Source organism: Nicotiana tabacum, chromosome 3 (assembly GCF_000715075.1).
Source record: "Nicotiana tabacum cultivar K326 chromosome 3, ASM71507v2, whole genome shotgun sequence".
In the NCBI taxonomy this organism is placed as follows: domain Eukaryota; kingdom Viridiplantae; phylum Streptophyta; class Magnoliopsida; order Solanales; family Solanaceae; genus Nicotiana; species Nicotiana tabacum.
In genome coordinates, this window is record NC_134082.1 from 112,966,304 (window position 1) to 112,987,163 (window position 20,860).

Genomic DNA, 20,860 nt, shown 5'->3' on the forward strand with positions numbered 1-20,860 from the left:
AAATTGAGAAAGAAAGTTAGTTTTTCTAACATGAGGGGGAGACAAGATAAAAGTTGAGAAAAAGTTACGTGGAATGAATTATCATTTGTATATCTAGATCCTCGAATATGGTAATATGAACTTGAAGTTTATAAAAAGATAATTCATCTGCAATTCAAAGCATGCCAGACGCATTTGCTGACCTAAAGAAAGCAACTATATTCTCACTAAAAATACTCCTATTAGAATAAGTCCTAGAAGGACAAAGTCTACAGTACACTTAAAGTGTATAGATAAATCGGTTTCAAATAAAATTCTTCATAAAGAAGATGAACAAATGATCATAATAAGGAGGCAAGTGATCTAGAAGATTACATGACATAACACTTCATAAAATCTCAGGAGAGGTTCATGTACCTGAAAATATGAATGAAGATATCTCTATGTTATGTATTTATGAAAAAAATATTGGTATCAATATAAAATGTTCGTCGACGACATCTATCATAACACTAAGTATAGATGAGGACCTCGAGTATGTCGAATATAGACACAAAAATATTGGCCAAATAGAAGAGACACAATTCATATAGAATTGGTTTCATATGAAAGACATTTAGTTTTGGACATGTAGTTCAAACACTTAAAAGTATAAAGTCAATGATATGTGCAATCAATTTTCAATATCTTATTTGTCTAACATGACATGAGAACTTGATATGCGTCTAATTAAAATCTATTATATGACATATTTATATGACAATCCATGAATGATTTGAAATGCTTATAGCATATACAATTCTTGGTGAATTTCTCGCTCCTGAATTACCACATCCTAAGTGTAATTTATGCACATATATATCCTGTTATAACTATATGCATAATAATATGATAGCAAGAGTTTTTACCCCTATGTGATGTTGTTGAAATGACGATTCCAACAAGATCATATGAAGACAATACATCTCTATCAGGAATGATGATTTCAAAGTACAACATATTCATTCAAGTTAATATATCTGATTTGTTTATCGAATCTCTACCAACAATCTTTTGAAGATGGTACACAAGATTGGAATGCGAACGCTCTAGGATGTGAATAAATGCTCTCATTAGGGGGAGTTAATACATGTTGTACTCTTTTTCCCTTACAAGGTTTTGTCCCGCTGGGCTTTCCTTGCAAGGTTTTTAACGACACAACCAAAAGGCGTTGTTAGATATGTGTACTCCTTTTCCTTCTCTAGACTTTTTTTCTACCGGATTTTATTTTAGCTAAGGTTTTAATGAGGCACATTATCTATTGAATATACATTCAAGGGGGAGTGTTATAAATAGAATTCTATTTAAGGTGAATGTCTATATTTTAGAGAGATTTTAGGGTTTCTTACTTGGTGACTAAGTCACTTTTCCCCTATAAATAAATAGGTTCTATTCTATTGTAATTGATCCCAAATCAATAAGTGGGCGTTTGGACATAAGAATTGTAAAATTCTAAAAAAAGTGATTTTTTTTTCAAATGAAAATGGTATTTGAAATTTAGAGTTGTGTTTGGACATGAATATGATTTTGGGTTGTTTTTGAAGTTTTGTGAGTGATTTGAGTGAAAATTTTGAAAAACAACTTTTTGGACTTTTTCAAATTTTCAAAAATTTTCAAAATGCATCTTCAAGTGAAAATTGGAAATTTTATGAACAAACGCTGACTTCGGAAAAAAGAAAAAAAAATTCTTATGTTCAAACGGGCTCTAAGTACAATATCTCTACTTTTCTATTTAATACTCTTTTTCTTCTTTTATTGTTTTATTACAAGATCACAATTAGTTTTTAAGTAAATTAAAATTATATAAGCAAACATTATCCGAAAGGAAGTAATGTTTCAAAAGTTATATTTATACCTCTTTTTAAAATAGGATAAAATCTAAACAGTAACGTAAAAAGGGGACATCTGCTTAAATCAGCCCCAATACATTAGTCTTTAGGCGCAGTACTAGTTCGCCGTCCAACGTTGGTGTCGCCGGAAACCCTGAAAAGTAACTCAGCAATCAGCGACGATGGGTGGTGATCGGAGCAATAGCACGAGCAGCAGTAGCAGCAGTGAAGAGGATGGAGATGCTGATTGGAGAGCTGCCATAGATTCTGTGGCTTCCACAACTACATTTAGCAAAACTACCGGTAAACCTCATTCCTCATCCGCTGCTATTAACGGAGAGGAAGTAGATACTAAACGACCCCAGAACCTCAAACATTATCAAATAAAGGTACTTTTGCCTTTTTCTTTCTCATTTGCTTACTTGAAGATTATTCATTGTAACCCTTGTTAACTGAATCAGCTAACGCTCCATTGATGTTATTCTAGAAATCCCCTCTTTTTGATAATTGCAGTCCCTTTCAATTACAAGGCTGGATAAAAAAAATTCAGAACTATATCTATGTAGTATGTACTGAGTCCAATCATATTGTGGTACAGTGATACTGTTGCGGAAGCCAAATGTATATAGTGTGAATAAGTCACAACTACTATACCAAAAAATTATGACAGCCACCAAATAATAAATAAGACAATAAAGCAACAATAAAAGGAACACCAAAATTTATGAGGTTCAGCTAATTTTGCCTACTCCTCGTACACAACCAATATTTTATTTCACTCTAAAAATACAAGTGAAATAATACTAAAGAGAGAAGATACAAATGCCTTAAGAAGATAAGAAGGCAAATGAGAGGTGTGTTTAAATCCTAAACATTAGGCCTTCTTTTATAGGGGGAAAAATCCCCCCCAACTCTTCTCCCAACCGATGTGGGACTTTGGCATTTTGCCAAACTTCAACAAATCTCCACCTTGGCAAAATTCCACATCTTCAATTCTCTTTCAATAACAAATTTTGGTTGTGTCTTCATCTTCAATCTTCAGTGTTCAACAATGTTGATCAAATCCAAACAATGTGAAACTTGATCGTAGTCATCACTTTTGTCAGCATATCAGCAGGATTCTCTGTAATATGAATTTTCTTCATCGTGACTCCACCTTCTTCTATGATTTCTCGTACAAAATGATACCGAACATCAATGTGCTTCGTCCTTGCATGATAAACTTGGTTCTTCGCTAATTGAATAACACTTTGACTATCACAAAAAATTGTGATACCTTTTTGTTCAACACCAAGCTCCTTTAGCAATCCTTGAAGCCAAATTGCCTCATTCACAGCCTCTGTAATAGCCATATACTCTGCCTCTGTTGTAGACAAAGCAACTGTTGACTGCAAAGTAGACTTCCAACTAACTGGTGCCTTTGCAAAAGTAAACACATAACCAGTAGTTGATCTTCGTTTGTCCAGATCACCCGCAAAATCTGAATCACAATATCCAACTACAGACTGATTGTCTTCCTGCTCAAAAACTAACCCAACATCTACAGAATTATGAATATACCGTAGAATCCACTTCACAGCTTGCCAATGCTCCTTTCCTGGATTATGCATGATGCTAATAACTCCAACAGCTTGTGAAATGTCAGGTCTCGTACAGACCATTGCATACATCAAGCTACCAACAACATTTGCGTGTGGTACCTTTGACATATACTCTCGTTCAGCTTCATCCTTTGGCGACATAGTAGTACTCAGCTTAAAATGGGGAGCAAGTGGAGTACTAACTGACTTAGTCTTGTCATCTATGCCAAAACGTTGTAGTACTCTCTTCAAATATTCTTTCTGAGATAAACAGAGTTTCTTTGAACGTCTATCTCTTATTATCTCCATGCCAAGAATTCTCTTTGCCTCACCCAGATCCTTCATCTCAAACTCCTTCTTCAGTTGAATATTCAACTTATCAATTTCTTCTGAATTCTTGGAAGCTATCAACATATCATCAACATATAGGAGAAGATATACAAAGGAACCATCTTTAAGCTTGCGCAAATACACACAATGATCGTATTTGCTTCTCTTGTACCCTTGCCGCAACATAAACTCGTCAAATCGCTTGTACCATTGTCTAGAAGATTGTTTCAATCCGTACAACGATTTTTCAAGTTTGCATACCATATTTTCTTTTCCAGCAACTTTGAATCCTTCTGGCTGAGTCATGTAGATTTCCTCCTCCAAGTTTCCATGTAAAAATGCAGTTTTTACATCCATCTGAACTAGTTCCAAATCCAATTGTGCTACCAAAGCCAACATAATTCTAATGGAGGAATGTTTTACAACTAGAGAAAACACTTCATTGTAATCAATTCCCTCCTTTTGAGCATATCCTTTGGCCACCAATCTTGCTTTGTAGCGAACATCTACTTGGTTAGGAAATCCTTCTTTCTTTGCAAATACCCATTTGCACCCAATTGCTTTCTTTCCCTTCGGGAGATTGGCCAATCTCCATGTATGATTCTGATGAAGGGACTGTATTTCATCATTCATGGCAATCCTCCACTTATCTTCTTCTGAACTTTGGACAACGTCTTTATAAGTGGTAGGAACATCATCAGCTACAATTGAGGTTGCACAAGCAACCGTCTCTATGAGACGAACATGTTTCGTTATTGTTCTTTTTGGTCTGCTGGTTGCTATTGATTCAAGTTGTTGTTGAGGTTCCTGAGTTGGAATCTCCTCTACTGGCTCTCCTTCCAGAGGGTAATCTTCATTTGTTTCCTCCTCTGCTTCTTGTGTAGGAAAAATAAATTTTCCCTCAAACTCCACCTGCTTAGAAGCACCTTCATTTTGTTTGGTATCTTCTGTTACCTTATTTACCATAGCAGATTCATCAAAGGTAACATCCCTGCTGAATATTACTTTCTTTGTCATAGGACACCATAAGCGATATCCTTTGACTCCAGAAGTAATTCCCATAAAAATAGTCTTCTTTGCCCTTGGATCCAATTTTGACTCTGTCACATGATAATATGCAGTTGAGCCAAACACGTGCAAAGAGTCATAATCTACAGCAGGCTTTCCATACCATTTTTCAAATGGTGTCTTGCCATCAATAGCAGCAGATGGTAGACGATTAATGAGGTGGCATGCATATGTAATTGCCTCAGCCCAAAATTCTTTGCCCAAGCCAGCATTGGACAACATACACCGTACCTTCTCCAGCAAGGTCCGGTTCATACGTTCTGCCACTCCATTCTGTTGTGGTGTATGTCTAACAGTGAAGTGTCGGACGATGCCATCATTTTCACAGACCTTATTGAAATGATCATTTTTGTATTCACCTCCATTGTCTGTGCGAATACACTTGATCCTCCTGCCTGTTTGATTCTCCACCATCGTCTTCCATTTGAGAAAAATTCCCAGCACTTCATCTTTGCTTTTCATCAACAAAGGTTACAAAATAGTGTTTCCCACCCAATGAAGGTGTTTTGGAAGGACCCCAAACATCAGAGTGTACATAATCCAAAATGCCTTTAGTATTATGGATCGCTGTACCAAATTTAACCCTTGTCTGTTTCCCTTTGACACAATGCTCACAAAACTCCAAGTTGCAAGCCTTTACTCCTTTTAACAATCCTTGATCTGATAGAGTTTTCAAGGATTTTCCTCCAGCATGTCCCAAGCGCATGTGCCATAGCTTGGTTGCTTCTGCCTCTTTGTCGTCACTGGATGTCACTGTCGCTGTCCCAATAACTGTACTGCCACGATAGCGGTACATATTATTATTCTTCCGATTAGCCTTCATTACCACTAGTGCACCAGAGCATACTCTCATCACTCCATTTTCTGCAATGATTTTGAACCCTTTTGATTCTAGGGCTCCTACAGAGATGAGATTCTTCTTCAAATCCGGTACAAATCGAACATCTGTTAATGTTCTGATCATTCCATCATGGTTCCTTAATCGTATTGAACCAATGCCATATGAGGTAAGAGGGCTGTTATCCGCTGTGTGGATGACTCCATATTCTCCTTCTTGAAATTCCACAAACCAGTCCCTGTTGGGACACATATGATAGCTACAAGCCGAGTCCATCAACCATATGTCTGATGATGTTGATGACTCTGTTGTAACTAATGAGAAGTCTGAATCATCACAATCAACTACATTTGAATCCATAATGGCCTTTCCATTGTTATGTTTGGCCTTATTCTTCAACTTCGGACAGTCTTTCTTCCAGTGCCCCTTTTCTCGACAAAAGGCACATTCATCTTTGCTGGGTCTGGATCTTGACTTGGATCTTCCCTTCTTTGTCCTCGTTTGATTTTGAGGACGACCCCTCACAAATAGTGCTTCTCCTTCTCCGCCCTTCTGTTTTTCTCGCTTTCTTTGTTCATAGCTGTACAAAGCCGAACAAACTTCTCTGAGAGAAACTTCGTCATTTCCATGGAGTAGAGTAGTTTCAAGGTGCTCGTACTCATCAGGAAGTGACGCCAACAACATCAAGGCCAAGTCACCATCATCATAAGTTGTATCCATATTTTGCAAATCTGTGACCAACTTATTGAAACTGGTGATATGTTCATTCATCGTGGTACCAGGAACATAGGTGAAGTGAAACAGTCTCTTCTTCATGTACAATTTATTTTGACTATTTTTCTTCAAAAATTTATCCTCCAGTGCTTTCCATAATTTACTTGCAGAAGTTTCCTTTGTGTATGGATATTTCTGCTCTCTAGCAAGGAAGGATCGAATGGTACCGCAAGCAACACGGTTGAGAATCTTCCAATCTTCTTCTCCAATAACATCTGGTTTCTTTTCTTCAATGGCCAGATCTAGCCCTTGTTGAAAAAGGACATCTAGAACCTCGCCTTGCCACATCCCAAAATGTCCGGACCCGTCAAATATTTCTACCGCAAATTTCGCATTTGACACAATTCTTGTCATAAGTGAAGATGCCAATGATGACGTATTGTTGACACTTGATATAGATTCTTCTTGTTTATTGTCTCCCATCTTTGACACAAATATTATTTAATAGCTGACGACACAATTCAAGATTATTTCCTTTCTGGTGTGGAAGGTCAGACTAAGCTGCAACCACAGAGCATACTAAGACAGAACCTTGACACAGTATCAAGATAAATCTTTTCTGATGTGGAAAATCAGACTATGCTGCAACCACAGAGCATACTTAGACAGTACCTTGGCTCTGATACCAATTGTTGCGGAAGCCAAATGTATATAGTGTGAATAAGTCACAACTACTATACCAAAAAATTATGACAGCCACCAAATAATAAATAAGACAATAAAGCAACAATAAAAGGAACATCAGAATTTATGAGGTTCGGCTAATTTTGCCTACTCCTCGGACACAACCAATATTTTATTTCACTCCAAAAATACAAGTGAAATAATACTAAAGAGAGAAGATACAAATGCCTTAAGAAGATAAGAAGGCAAATGAGAGGTGTGTTTAAATCCTAAACATCAGGCCTTCTTTTATAGGGGGAAAAATCCCCCCAACTCTTCTCCCAACCGATGTGGGACTTTGGCATTTTGCCAAACTTCAACAGATCAAAGGTTCCACATCTATCTTCAAGAGTAAGGTTGGACAGTTTAGGCTGTAAAGATACACTCTACCATTTATGGTAGATTTTTGTAAGTCCAAATACATAGAGAAAATTAAAACTAATGATGTTTTGAAAATACATGTCTTTCATGGTGCAACATTATAGTAATTTTCCCCAAGGGCCTTCAACCACTTTTTTGTCCAACATCTTTTTGCTTCTACGGTCATTGCTTGATGAATCATATTCAATGAACATTGACAGGCCCAGAAGACTTTGGAAGACATCTTAGACAAGACTATAGAAATAGTGAGAGACAATGATCATGCTTTGCAGGAAGCTCCCTCGACTAATGGAGGCGGAATCCGATTATTCAAGCGTGCTCCACTCGGGATTGTATTTGATCACACAGGTAAAAGAAAATAAAATCTCAAGCAAGTAATTTGGCGGTTGTTACATCCCTGTGCTGCTAAATTTGTTTGTTGGTTTTTCAACATGCTTAAATTCCAAATTTGACTGGATTAAAAAAAAATCATTGATGCCTTGTTTAATAGAAATAGAAGGCTAAGGTTGAGATTATGTTAATTTGCTTCCACTTATAGGATAAAAATTTATTAAATGCATAATGGAAAAGCCATGCTACAGTGTACAGGCATATTGCTAACCTATTTATTTATTCTTGCTAAATCAAAATAATGTGACTGATGAATACCACGTCGGTGTCAAAAGTATATACAATGTGGGTGCAGACAAATTTTTTACCAGCACCAAGAAAGGAGGTTGGACCTGCTTGACAATTACTCAAATAGTTGATAATAGTTTTACGCCTTTTTGTTTTCTAACAAAAGGAATAATCTGCGAAATTACTACCTTTATATGTTGCTGCGGCCAAATTCCATCAGAAAATTGTTTTGAGGAGCCAACTGACCAAAATACAGAAGTTTTTTTTGGGGGGGTGGGGGGTGACGAGGGGAAGGAGTTGTTTAGTGCATTCCTCTCTACTTAGTACACTAATATGCTTGGAATTTGTTTTGATGGTCACTGCTTAGACGGAGAAAGTCCATGATGTGATTGAAAGGAATTGATGAAAAATGCATTTAAAGCTGACGGAGTAAGAGGAAAAGTATTAGGCATATAGTGGGGTGAACACTTGATGTGTGGACATAAACTTGGACTTCTCCCTTTTCTGATTTTATTTTTGACAAGGGAGCATGGGAAGGACGGGCATGGAGAACTAACTGTACTTGGACGAATACGCAGCAGAACGAATTCTTTCCTCAATGACTTACAGGAGGGAGGAACTAGGTGAATGGGGTGGGTTTCAACCGTTACTTGCCCTCCTTCCTTCACACATTAATATGAGAGCAACTATAGCTGCATATTAATGAGAGAGTGCATATTATGTAAATCCCTCATATCGTAATAAGACTAGAGTCTAAAGCTAAAACATTAATGTCCTTCTTTTTGCTAGATCAACTCCAACAACCCAGAAAGAAACCAAGAATTCATCCTGGGAAGGGAATTGAGGAGAAGTCAAAAGAGGTTTGCCTTTTCTACTTGTTCTGATTCATAGTTCGTCAAAACTTTTATTTAGAATTCTCTTTCCACCTGCAGTGTTATGTTATTTCAGCTTCTCACTTCCCCAGTTATGGTTGCCTCAGTTTAAATACCAAATCAAGTCCGTTGCTGTTGATGGGATGGATATTTTAGCTGCATCAAAAAATGCTTGCCAGAAATCGTTGGCTAGACTAGAAGCAAGAGAAGCAGCAGTTAAAGCTGCTGCTAAAAGAGAGGAAGAAAGAGTTGCAGCACTAAAAGGAATTAGGGGGGAGAGATGGCTCCCTTCTGTGGCCAGAGATATGCAATTAAGGCTTCAACGACGTTGACACCTGTAGATGGACTAGGCTTCCATTATTCAGCACTCATATTTCATTCTTTTACTCTTCAAGGTTTCTATTGCTCATTTCAGCCTCTGTTTTATGTTAGGCTACCTGAGCCGTTGTCATTGTCATTTCCAGAAAAAGATAGTGACACTGTTCAGTATTGCCAAAAAAGAAAAGTTTCTTCTGATTAAGCTATTTACATTTCTGTATTAAAGTTAAAGTCTGGTTATTGGACTGCCAAACAATTGGTGTCAAGGCAAAGCATTTCTGTATTCATTTGCTTCTGAAGATCGCTCGTGATCATAAATGCCAGCCAGTGATTCGATGGTCTGTATAATGTGTCTAGCGTGCTTATAGTACATCAGAATTTCAGATCTAATTGAGCTGTCTTCTTGATGATTTAGGTAGTTGGTATATGTGCCTAAAGGCATGATATTTGAACGAGCAAAATGACTTGAGTTTCTGAAATAGAAGGAGCATCAATCGAAGGTTTTGAGTGCCATGAGAATATTAATAACGATGTCGAGCTTTGATAAGTAGACCATGTACAAGTCAAATAGATGGAAACAAGAAGCTAACAATACATGTGGAATCTCAACTAAACAACTCTTCTTCTATTGTTCCCATCTCTGTTACAATGACAAATCAGATACAGCCAAAAGTATCTCAGAAAACTTAAACAGAAAGTATTGAATTTCCTAATCCTTGGTTAATCCGAAACCACCTAGGAATAATCTCCGACTGGTGTTTCTTCAATGTGCAATCATCGACACTCATGGTGTAAATACCTTCAAAACCTCCCCTTAATTCTTCTCAGCATATCTGAAGAAATTGAACCATGGGATGCTGCACCCCAAAGATTAAAAAGGCCCTCAAAATAGGTTGTGGCATTACAGCAATTCTCCTAATTATTCTTCTAGTCGTTGGTATTATTCTATATTTCACAATCCTTAAGCCAAAAGATCCAAAAGTCACAATTCAGTCTGTCACATTAGAGTCCATTAGATTTGAGCCATTTCCAGCATTTCACCTCAACATAACAATTGGACTAATCCTCACTATCCATAACAGGAATTATGGAAGCTTCAAGTATGATAGTAGCAGAGCTTATGTGAGTTATCACGACGATCCAGCAGCTGAAGCACCAATTGAAGCAGACACCATCCCAGCTAGAAAAGATCATGATGTGAACACAACTGTGCTAATTAAATCAGATGGTTTCTCTAAGAATCCTAATTTCTTAGGAGATTTTATTTCTGGGTGCTTGAATTTTACTTCGTCAACCACTTTACACGGGAAAGTCACTGTGTTGAAAGTCTTGAAGCTCAAAGCCACAACTGTTAGCACATGTGACATCTCAGTTTTCACCAAATTCCAGAATGCAAGTTCTCTTTGCAAATCCAAAATTAAGTTCTGATTTTTTTTTTTTAATTTTATGATTCTGCTATAGTGCTATTGTTTTGTCTAATGTTTCCCGTTGATTGGTTAGATGAAGTATCCATATCAATAAAATAGCAAGAGCCCATTTTTTTTATTTGGAAACCAAACCCAAAGGCCAAAATAATCCGTCTTGCTTTTCGAAATTAAACAGGAATAGGTTCACTTCGAATAAGATCAGGGGATTAAGAAGACATCCGCAAAGTTTAGATGTGTAAGAAGTTTCAGAACTCAAGTTTAGGGAGCAAAATATCTATTTTTCCTTTCTAAATTCTACTACTGTATAACACTTTGAATCTAAGAACATTCAGCTACTTACGCTTTGCATGACTGCGTGCGTTCATGAGGATGCTTCTTTAAAAATATTTGTACATTGACAATTACTCGTGTTTCTTTTCGTGATACGTAAACTATATTGTGATTATTCGTATAACATTGATAGTTATCCATTCAAGCGTTTCGTCTAAAATATAGGAGGATATTCTGGTTGCCTTAAGCTGTTACTTGATACATAACACATAATGTCTGAGGGCTTTAGGGCATCTCCAAACCTTTACCCCCATTTTGGTTCTCAAAATGGGGATTTCCTTTGGTCCCCCATTTTGGGAACAAGTTACTCCAACCATTTCCCTATTTTTTCTTTCAAAAGAGAATATTCTTTTTTATATTCTTCTCTCTCTTCTATATTATATTATTATCTTTCATTTCAATTTTATTTTTTAATTTTCATTAAACAAATTCCATCTTTTATTTTCATTAATTTGTAATTTCCATTAAAATAATTCCATAAAATTTTAAATAATATTATTTGTAAGCAATTATTATAGATTAACTAATAATTCAAATAAAAGTAAAATCATTGCTATACAAGATTAATTAAATACATATTACATAACGATAAAATTCATTCGAAATACTACATAAATATCCAACTTCAACCTCTAGTATTCTCCCATAAATGATCTATTAATGCATTACGAAGTGCAAAATGAGCATCTTTGTCCTTAATTCTTCTATGTCGAGTTAAAAATTCATGAAATCATTCATTTTCATCTACTGCTATTTCTACTGTTGGAGGTGGACCTTTCAAATCATCTTGAATTGGTGCATTAAGATCACGTTCATTCTCGATTATCATGTTGTACAGTATAATACATGTAGTCATTATATCATGTAGCACTTCTTTTTGCCAAAAATGTGAGGGTCCTGCGACAATTGCAAAGCGTTGTTGCAAAACTCCGAATGCATGTTCAACATCTTTTCGACATGATTCTTGTTTCATTGCAAAATATTTCTTCTTTACCGAACGTGGCTCACGAATAGTTTGCACAAGGGCTGACCATTTTGGATATATACCGTCAGCTAAATAATAGCCCATATTATATTCTTGTCCTTGAATAACATAATGGACGGGAGGAGCAGTACCTGCAACAAGATCGAAAAACAAATGTGATGACTCTAAAACATTAATATCATTATTGGTGCCGGGCATGCCATATCCAAAGGTCATAATCAGCCACAACTTCAAGAATAATTGTTGGGGATCCACTACGACCTTCATATTGTCCAGCCCATGCTGTAGATGCATACAACAATACAAAGGAAGATTTTTTGGAGAGTCGCACCAAGAAATTGTTTCAACACCGAATGCAAATGATTGAGAAGGTAGTAAGAAAATTAAACGGATGCGTACGTCAAGTAGAAAATTTGCGTCCTAGTGGTGCTTCTGAGCAGGATATTGTGATTGTAGTTGCTTATATTTAATTTGTATAATACTTACTGTTTTTTAATTTTTTTTAATATTGCAGCTTACACAAGCAAAAGCTTTACTTTTGCAAGATCCGAACTTCAAAAAGGGTTATAAATTTGATCATGTGTGGGCTATAATGAAGGATTTTGAGAAGTTTAACGATGACGATTTTGGAAGAAAAAAACCAAGAAAGCAAGGCTATACTAATATATCATCGGAGTCTGAGAATTCTACCCCTGATTCACCCTATCTATCATCTCATAACTCATCATCATTTTTACTAAATTTAAATGAGGATGTTGCAGGTGATTCCACAACATCACAACGACCTAGTGGGGTGAAGAAAGCAAAAATGAAGAGAAAAATTGACGAAGATTATATGAAGACAATCCAATCAGAAAATAATGAGATGGTTGCGGTGATGAATAATGCAACCGAGGCAAAAAAAGAAGTTTTGACTGTTCAAAAAGAAAAACTAAGAGTAAAAGAAATGAAAGAAGAAAATAAAGTTCTAATGATGGATGTGGATTCTATTGTCGATCCGACTCATCGTGAATTTATGCGACAAGAACAACAACGAATAATGTATAAAAGAAGTCAACAATATCCACAGTCACAACCATAACAATCCTCGTCCCCATTCACTCAATACTATAATAATTTTGGTGTATCTGGAAACGACATATCTCCCTACTAAGTTATTATGCTATTTATCGTAGTTTTAATTTTTATGTATTTTAATTTAATGTATTTTCAATTTTCATGTATTTCCAATTTTAATGTATTTTCATTTAATGTATTTTCAATTTTCACTTTTATATTTTAGCAACATCTAATATTTTATATTCACATCTTTCAATTTTAGTAACGTCTAATATTTTATATTTGCACCATTCATTTTTTGAGATAATTATATATTTTTTGTACAATTATAACTTATAATAAATTTAACTTACAATTTTACATACAAATAATAAATGCACGAAAATTAATTTATCAAAATTATACGCCAAAGTTAAGATATAAAATTAATATTATAAAGATATTACATAAACATAATTAGGTATATATAAAGAGATAAATTAAAAGAGTTAAATAATAAAATAATAATAAAATATGCATGAATAGTAATGGGGGAAATGAATAGTGTACCCCCTTATTTGGGGGAACACTATTCATCCCCCATTTTGGGGGCAAAAATGGGGAAGGTTGGAGCTTCATTATTGCAAAAGTTGCTCCAATTATGGAAAAATGTGGGAGGGTTGGAGATGGCGTTATATTACATTCGATGATTAACGAAAAGAAACAAAATAAATGGAGTATATAACTTTGATAATTGTGCCAATGTGTTGTCAAAATTTACCATTTTGAATGCTTCCATAAGCCAGACATCACAAATCTTTTTACATGACATAACACAATATGGAGGAAACTTCTCAATCACTTGCTTACCTAGCGCACAACAAATGCAAATAGATTAGCTTTCCAGCACTGGTATTTTTTAGCAGTAAAAGCATATTCTAACTTTGAGGGTGTGTTTGGTATAATGGAAAATGTTTTTCGTGGAAAATATTTTTCAAAAAATTATTTTCTTGGAAAACAAGTCATAATCTTATTTATTTTTCGGTGTTTGGTATGCAAATTAAGGAAAATGACTTCTCAAGAGTATTCATAAATAATTTAGATATAATAAACATAAAGCCATAAACTTTCTAACCAACAACCTTCCGAACCCACCAATTTCATAAACTTTCGAACTACTAAACTTTCAAAATTGCAGAATTTCGAACCCGTAAACTTTATAATTTCTAAACCCGTAAACCTCCGAACTCATAACTTTGGAACTTATAAAATTTTGAATCTTTAAACCGATAAATAAAAAAACTAAAACTGAAAAATATTTTTTTCCCGGGGAGGGAGGGAGGCTCGGGAGGGGGGAGCAAAAAAACGAAAAAAATAAAAATTTAAAATTACAAAAAAAAAATTTAAAAAAAATTTTGTTTTACGGGGGAGGGGGGGGGGTGAGGGGGGGCGGGGAGTGCAAGAAAACGAAAAAATAAAAATTGAAATTGCAAAAAAAAAGGTAAAAAAATTATTTTTTTTGCGGGAGGAGGGGAGTTGGGGTGGGGTGGGGTAGATGAGTAGTAGGGTGGGTGGTAACGGAAAAACTAAAATTTGAAAAAAAGGAGTCTTTTTTGAGAGAGGGGATAAGGTGAGTTGGTGAAGGTGGGGAAGGTTGAGAAGGAGTTTTGGAAATTATTTTCCCTTTTCTTGATAAGGAAAACATTTTCCTCCAATTGGATGAAAATAAGTTCATAAGTGTATGGGTCAAAATTTGTCCACACGTGGATTAGTGCTAAAAGGAATGGTAAGGGGTCGACTGAGCCGTGGTCGTACTCACAAGGTATAATAACGATAAGCATCTCGGTCACTGCCGAGATCGAGCCATCATCGAGCTTGTACGGCAAAACATGTGTCGTAATGCTCGAGGGGAACAAAGAAAAGTATAATCAAGAGAAGGTATTCTAGCTAAAGACCGTTGGACAAAGGGGAACATTCATAATATAAATAGAAGGTAAGAAGGCAAGAAAAGGGGACCGACTCCCTCTGGAGAGAGAAGGATAGAAGAACAGGAGGAGACCTCCAACAACAAAGCAAAAGCCTAGGTTTTGACCGCAAACCCTTGTAATCGACATGGCTGAGCCAGAAAAGATATATCTCATAGCTATCGATGGAGTTCCATTCTTTCCTTCTTTACTCTTACATTACAGAACAATATATCAAAGATGTAAGCTTGTCATTTATGTCTGATATCTTTCAACAATCTTAAAAAAAGTTATATAAATTCGGTTGTATTTGATTCTCGTATTTAACATGCTTTGATCTAGAGCTAATTATCTTTGGTTAAGATTTGCCCTCCCTTTCATCATTAATTAGTTTAACGAAAAGCTTAACACTTTTTGGTCAAATAATATGGCGCCGTCTGTGGGAATTTCTTAGCCAAATCTTTAGTTTCCTTTAGATATAAAACCAGACAAGTATCATCTCCAGGTTGCCATAGCCTCACCATCTCGGCACAAACGCCAGCTCGAAAAAGTGACAGATAAGCTTTTGAGATGACCAAACCAATCCGGGTCAGATCTCTACATGAAATCGAAATCATGTCCGACGTCTGTGCAAAATCCACGCCTCATCTGTAGCGATGGGTTTGGCACGTCATATGCATGTTCAAAGTAAGACCACAATCACTATGCACCTAGCATGACTGCAGTCCTATCTAACATGTTTACTCTATATACCGGTCTGTACTCCCACCTCTTAGGAAAGGATGCATATTGAGTGATTCTCTGAGATAATGGGTGTATCTTGCCTTATTTTCGTACCCACACGCGCTGTGTGATTTATGAACGAGTATAACATGTTTCCCTTGTTGTTTGCACATATCGAGCGGGATCAGATTGGGACTCAGACTCGAGATCCCACAGGCGAAGTAGGTCCAGCCCACGAGAAGCCTAGATGTGACCAACGACAAAGTCAAATGCGGCTACCAAATTTGAAACCGCCATTCGAGCACGGGGCGAAGCTAGTAACCCTACAATGCCTCTCCCCCTTTACCGACTTTCCAGGTCAAGGTAACATGCAATTCCGTTCGAATTTAACTTATCAGAATCTCTTTGGCTCAGAACAGGAACACAAGCATTCTCATGGGTACATGAACATGGAACAAACGCCACCTAACACACCAAAAAATGTTCCACAATGTACCATCTCACAAGCAATGACCGAACAAAGACCTCTGTGCCATATCGTATCATAAATAACAAAAACAACCCAGAACAGGCCGACATTATTAATAAATAACCTCCGGAACCAGGGACTGAGCAACGGGTACATGAAACGTATAGTCTCCCCAATCGACAAAGCATGGGCTGAAAAAGCCTAGTGCCTAGTAACCCGAACAAGAAGTTCATCATCCGTCTCGCCAGCAGCCTTTCCGGGCCGAGCAACGAAGGGACTGGATAAACTGGGACTTCATCGACGCATACAAACTATGCAACGACGCACAGTACTCTCCAATGAGCAAAATTAAGCAAACCAGGACTCACCCCGATGCACGCATAAACAATGCGGTAACCAGTAATGATCTCTAATAAAAGCAATACAACAGACAACTCTCACCATCCCTCCAAACCCGCACATCGCCAAATGGGTTATAATTCGACCTCGCTCGAGTTAACACCTTCACGGCCATAGGCTATCTCCAAATGGGTTATAATTCGACCTCGCTTGAGTTAACACCTTTACGTCCATAGGCCATCGTCAAATGAGTTACAATTCGACCGCGCTCGAGTTAACACCTTCATGGCCATAGGCCATCGCCAAATGGGTTACAATTAGACCTCGCTCGAATTAACACCTTCACGGCCATATGCCATCGCCAAATGGGTTACAATTCGACCTCGCTCAAGTTAACACCTTCACGGCCATAGGCCATTGCCAAATGGGTTACAATTCGACCTCACTCGAGTTAACACCTTCACGGCCATAGGCCATCGCCAAATGGGTTACAATTCGACCTCGCTCAAATTAACACCTTTACGACCATAGGCCATCACCAAATGGGTTACACTTCGACCTCGCTCGAGTTAACACCTTCACGGCCATAGGCCATCATCAAATGGGTTACAAATCAACCTCACTCGAATAAACACCTTTACGGCCATCGTCAAATGGGTTACGATTCGACCTCGCTCGAGTTAACACCTTCACGGCCATTGGCCATCGCCAAATAAAAGGAAATTTCAACCTTTCTCGAATTTAGAACGAATCACAATTTTGATCTCTCAAATTTACATCCCTACGGCCGTCGGTCATCGCCAAGTAAAAGTAAATATTTGCCCACCCGAATCGACAGATTGAAGTTCGACCTCGCTCGAACATGTAAGTCAAAATTGACTTCGCCTAAGTTGGCAACTCCAAGTTTGACCTCGCTCGAACATATAAGTCAAATTGACTTCACCTAAGTTGGCAATTTCAAGTTCGACCTCGTTCGAGTATATTGGGCAAAATTGACTTCGCCCAAATTGGTAAGTCTAAATTCCATCCCACTCGAATATACAAGTCAAAACTGACTTCACCCAAGTCTGCAAGTCTGAATTCGACCTCGTTCGAATATCCAAACTGAGGTTGATTCTGCCCAAGTTGGCAATTCAGAAGTCAACCTCGCCCGAACTTACAGATCCAAAGTGACTTCATTCTAACTCACACGACGAGATCCTACTCGATCCGGGCAAGGTCGGATTCCCAATTAAAAGACCAGGGACTCATCATGGAAAAATTCAAAGATCTTCTCCCCAAGAAAGAAAAAAAAGCGGTAGAGAAGCATAAAGAAAGTCAAAAGATACACAAACAAAGGCGAAGCAACTATTTTGTTCAAATGTACATTCGCAACAGTCGCGTCTTACAAAATGGCCAAAATGGGCCCTTAGAAAAAAATGAAAACAAACAACAGAAAGGACACAAAAAAAAACTAAGTACAAAAGCTGCAACAAAATTTCACTCGGCGTCATCTCCACCGCCGTTCTCCCCATCATCATCATCAGGAAGCCTATCCTCAATATCAACGCCATCACCAACCTCCGGTGTCGCAGGGTCGTAACCGTAGGAAACACGAGCCTCGTATGCCTTCGCCCGAGCATCTTCAAAGGCAGCCTCAGGAACACTTCCAGCCTCCCACAAGCCCTTGTATATATCTTGTTGGGCCTCGACATGGACCTATAACTCATACAAGTGGCAAGGAACATCGGCAGAGACAGATTCAACCTGAGCCAACAGTTGCGCCTTCTATGCCTCGAGAGTTGGGACCCGGTCTCTCAGGTTCGAAGCTTCCTGGTCAATTTCACCAATACGCTCCTCAAGCCGCGCCTCCCTCATCGTGGTCGTCGCCCTCTTAGATTCCTACTCGGACCTAAGGACATAGATAGTGTCTTCTAGCGCCGCAGCCCTCGCCAAAGCTGACACTCGAGCATCCTCATCTTTCTCCAACTCAGCCACTTTCTTTTCCAGCTCGTCCACCTTCTCCGCCCATTCTGCACTGAGAGCGTCAACCCTAGAAGCATTTTGTTCAAGCTCAGCTCGTAAAGAAAGCACTTTTGCTTTAGGTCCTCACATTCTGCGACAACCCTTTTGCCACCTCGAGCTCCTCGTTCTTGACATGAAGTAGCTCCTCAAGCTCACTGCATCTGCGGATATACTGCATCAGGTCCTCATCTCTTTTCTCCAACTCCTCCTTGGCGGACTGGGTACTAGCGCCCGCTCTAAGATGCTCACGTATCTCCTAGAACCTGTTATGATACTGCTGATACTTTTCGACCATTTTCAGAAAAATCTCGGCCCGTGTCTCAGCCCTACGAGCGCTCTCGATCTCCATCATGTAAGTCTACAAAAAACGAGAGGAGAAAGAGTCAATTAAGATAAGAGTCGCAAAATAGAGAAAACAAAAGGGAGCTCTCCCTTAGGCCCATCGCGTGATAGTTGAGAATCACTGACTTCCTGAAGAGCTCTGCTTTCAGCGGCGGAGCAAAGAAAATCAAACTGCGGCACAAAATCCACCGTATCCTGCAACAGGTTGAGATCCAACGGGATTTCGAGTATGCGGGAAGGGCCTTCCGCCCTTACCTCAGTCCTAGTGAAGCCCTCCTCGAACATCCTCATGTCTTCAGGGTCAATGTTGGACTCAGTTTCATAATCCTCAACCATGACGCCTTTCCCTTTCTCATCGGCCGAAGAAGGGGTGCAGTTCTGCCGGGATGACGATGGTCTGCTCGGAACAACTACGGCGGCCTCGGGATTCCACCCCTCTGCTACATTAGCCTCTTGAATGCTCGCAACGGGCGTCGCCTCCACCTCCTAGCTAGCCCCTCAGGCGGTTTCAGGAACCATCGAAACAAGGTTGCCCCTCAAAGACATTTCGGCTATAGAAGCCCCTTTCAACACTACCCTTCGTCTCTTCGATGAGGCCTCTCCACTACCGATGTGAGAAGATTCGCCCGTTGAACAAACTGCGGGGACCAGAGTCTCCGGTTGAGAAGCAACCTCCAAGCGTACAGCTTCGGCCACGGGCGCGGTCTGATGAGCAGCCAGGCTCTCCACGCCCTCGCCTGCGGTAACTCTTGGCACAAGCCGGGCAGAGGGCGCCGGTTGACGGAATGCGAGCGGAGGAGCCCTTATCCTTCTCACTTCCCTCCGACCTGTTAACAAGAGAAGATTTGATCATATAATGACGAGGTTAAAGAAACTACGAAGCAGAGAAAAAAGCAAAACCACAACGAGCCAACTCACCAGTAAGAGGCTTGCGCCCAAACTTCTTATGGAAAGGCGCCAACTCACGAATCCCCATCGTGTGGGGGAGAATCGCGCTCGCCCACTCGCGGATATCGGAAACTAGAGGGGGAGGTAATCTCTCGGCTGCAAAAGCAAAAACAAATCCTCAGCAAAGTCGTTAAAGGAAGACGATCGACGACCGTCTTAAGAAAAATTGCATAAAGTAAAAAGGAAAACTTACGAGCGAAATTCCACGTCTCAAGGAACGCTGCTGGATTCAACATGATGTGCTCTGTTCGGACATAGAAGTAGCTCTCCTAAAAGCGGCAATTGGCCTTGTCGTCCATTTTCACCACCAAACTCTTGGTTCCTCGATGACGCATGTGAATCATCGTACCCCGAAGAAAATGGGGGGCGAAGAGGTGGAGAATGTGCCCTAGAGAAATCCCTTGGCCGGCTAGCTCCATGTACTTGATGAGCATGAGGAAGAGCTTGTAGGCATACGTGGAGAGTTGAGCCGGACACACTTCATAGAAGCGGCAGAAATCCGCCACCAGGGAAGGAAGAGGAAGCGTGTATCCAATAACAAAGGGATACACGTAAAATGCGCAATAGCCCGGGCGGTGTAAATGTACTATGTCCCGAACCGCCGACACCATTTCGATATGATCGGGGATTCCCCACTTGGACTTGAGCGCCGTAATCGCCGCAACATCCATAGTAGAAGGAACGAGCGTCGGTTCATCTCCGGAAGGGCTATTAAAATCAGTCCTCGTCTTTCCTGGGCGGGGAACCACCTCATCCACCATCGGTAACCCTTCATCTTCCACCACCTTCACTCCCTCTTCAAGTAGGGATACATCATTTTCTGGCACCGGAGCACCAACAGCCTTGTCAGAATAGGAAGAAGTACTAGTCATTTGTTGTCTTTGATCGAAAGAAACGAAAAGATGAAGGAAAAAAGACAATGGTCACAACGAATTCTAGCAGAAGCAGAAGTATGAGAGACTAGAGAAGGAGGAGAAAATTTGCAAAGCTCTTTCTTAAAAC

At 38.9% G+C, this 20,860-nt stretch overlaps 4 protein-coding genes across 5 annotated transcripts; 3 read left to right on the top strand and 1 right to left on the bottom strand.

Annotated features, from left to right (window-relative positions):
- Positions 1 to 1,890: 1,890 nt before the first annotated feature.
- LOC107779942 (uncharacterized) lies at positions 1,891 to 9,542 on the top strand. Of its 2 annotated transcripts, none has more exons than XM_075249793.1 (4): positions 1,891 to 2,236; positions 7,682 to 7,829; positions 8,889 to 8,959; positions 9,032 to 9,169. In XM_075249793.1, exons 1-4 carry the CDS (start codon positions 2,030 to 2,032, stop codon positions 9,125 to 9,127), a joined length of 522 nt encoding a protein of 173 aa, XP_075105894.1. In that variant the 5' UTR covers positions 1,891 to 2,029; the 3' UTR covers positions 9,128 to 9,169. The 2 variants fall into 2 exon arrangements, with proteins under 2 accessions (XP_075105894.1, XP_075105893.1); XM_075249792.1 differs by having other exon boundaries at positions 1,893 to 2,236; positions 9,079 to 9,542.
- A 596-nt stretch (positions 9,543 to 10,138) lies between these two features.
- On the top strand, positions 10,139 to 10,717 carry LOC107779941 (uncharacterized). Its single transcript, XM_016600448.2, has one exon. The coding sequence runs from the start codon at positions 10,139 to 10,141 to the stop codon at positions 10,715 to 10,717; it is 579 nt and encodes a 192-aa protein (XP_016455934.1).
- Positions 10,718 to 11,776: 1,059 nt separating this feature from the next.
- Positions 11,777 to 12,247, bottom strand: LOC142177015 (uncharacterized). Its single transcript, XM_075245456.1, has one exon. The coding sequence runs from the start codon at positions 12,245 to 12,247 to the stop codon at positions 11,777 to 11,779; it is 471 nt and encodes a 156-aa protein (XP_075101557.1).
- A 143-nt stretch (positions 12,248 to 12,390) lies between these two features.
- Positions 12,391 to 15,279, top strand: LOC142177016 (uncharacterized). The gene is made up of 3 exons (XM_075245460.1): positions 12,391 to 12,402; positions 12,546 to 12,968; positions 15,259 to 15,279. Exons 1-3 carry the CDS (start codon positions 12,391 to 12,393, stop codon positions 15,277 to 15,279), a joined length of 456 nt encoding a protein of 151 aa, XP_075101561.1.
- Positions 15,280 to 20,860: the final 5,581 nt, after the last annotated feature.

Bases quoted from the DNA above. Each gene is read 5' to 3' on its own strand.
- LOC107779942 (XM_075249792.1), top strand. From the start codon at position 2,030: ATGGGTGGTGATCGGAGCAATAGCACGAGCAGCAGTAGCAGCAGTGAA. The intron at 7,830-8,888 runs GTAAAAGAAAAT...TCTTTTTGCTAG, and splicing joins GATTGTATTTGATCACACAG to ATCAACTCCAACAACCCAGA. The intron at 8,960-9,078 runs GTTTGCCTTTTC...TGGTTGCCTCAG, and splicing joins TTGAGGAGAAGTCAAAAGAG to TTTAAATACCAAATCAAGTC.
- LOC142177015 (XM_075245456.1), bottom strand. From the start codon at position 12,247: ATGACCTTTGGATATGGCATGCCCGGCACCAATAATGATATTAATGTT.
- LOC107779941 (XM_016600448.2), top strand. From the start codon at position 10,139: ATGGGATGCTGCACCCCAAAGATTAAAAAGGCCCTCAAAATAGGTTGT.
- LOC142177016 (XM_075245460.1), top strand. The intron at 12,969-15,258 runs GTAAAAGAAATG...CTTACATTACAG, and splicing joins TTCAAAAAGAAAAACTAAGA to AACAATATATCAAAGATGTA.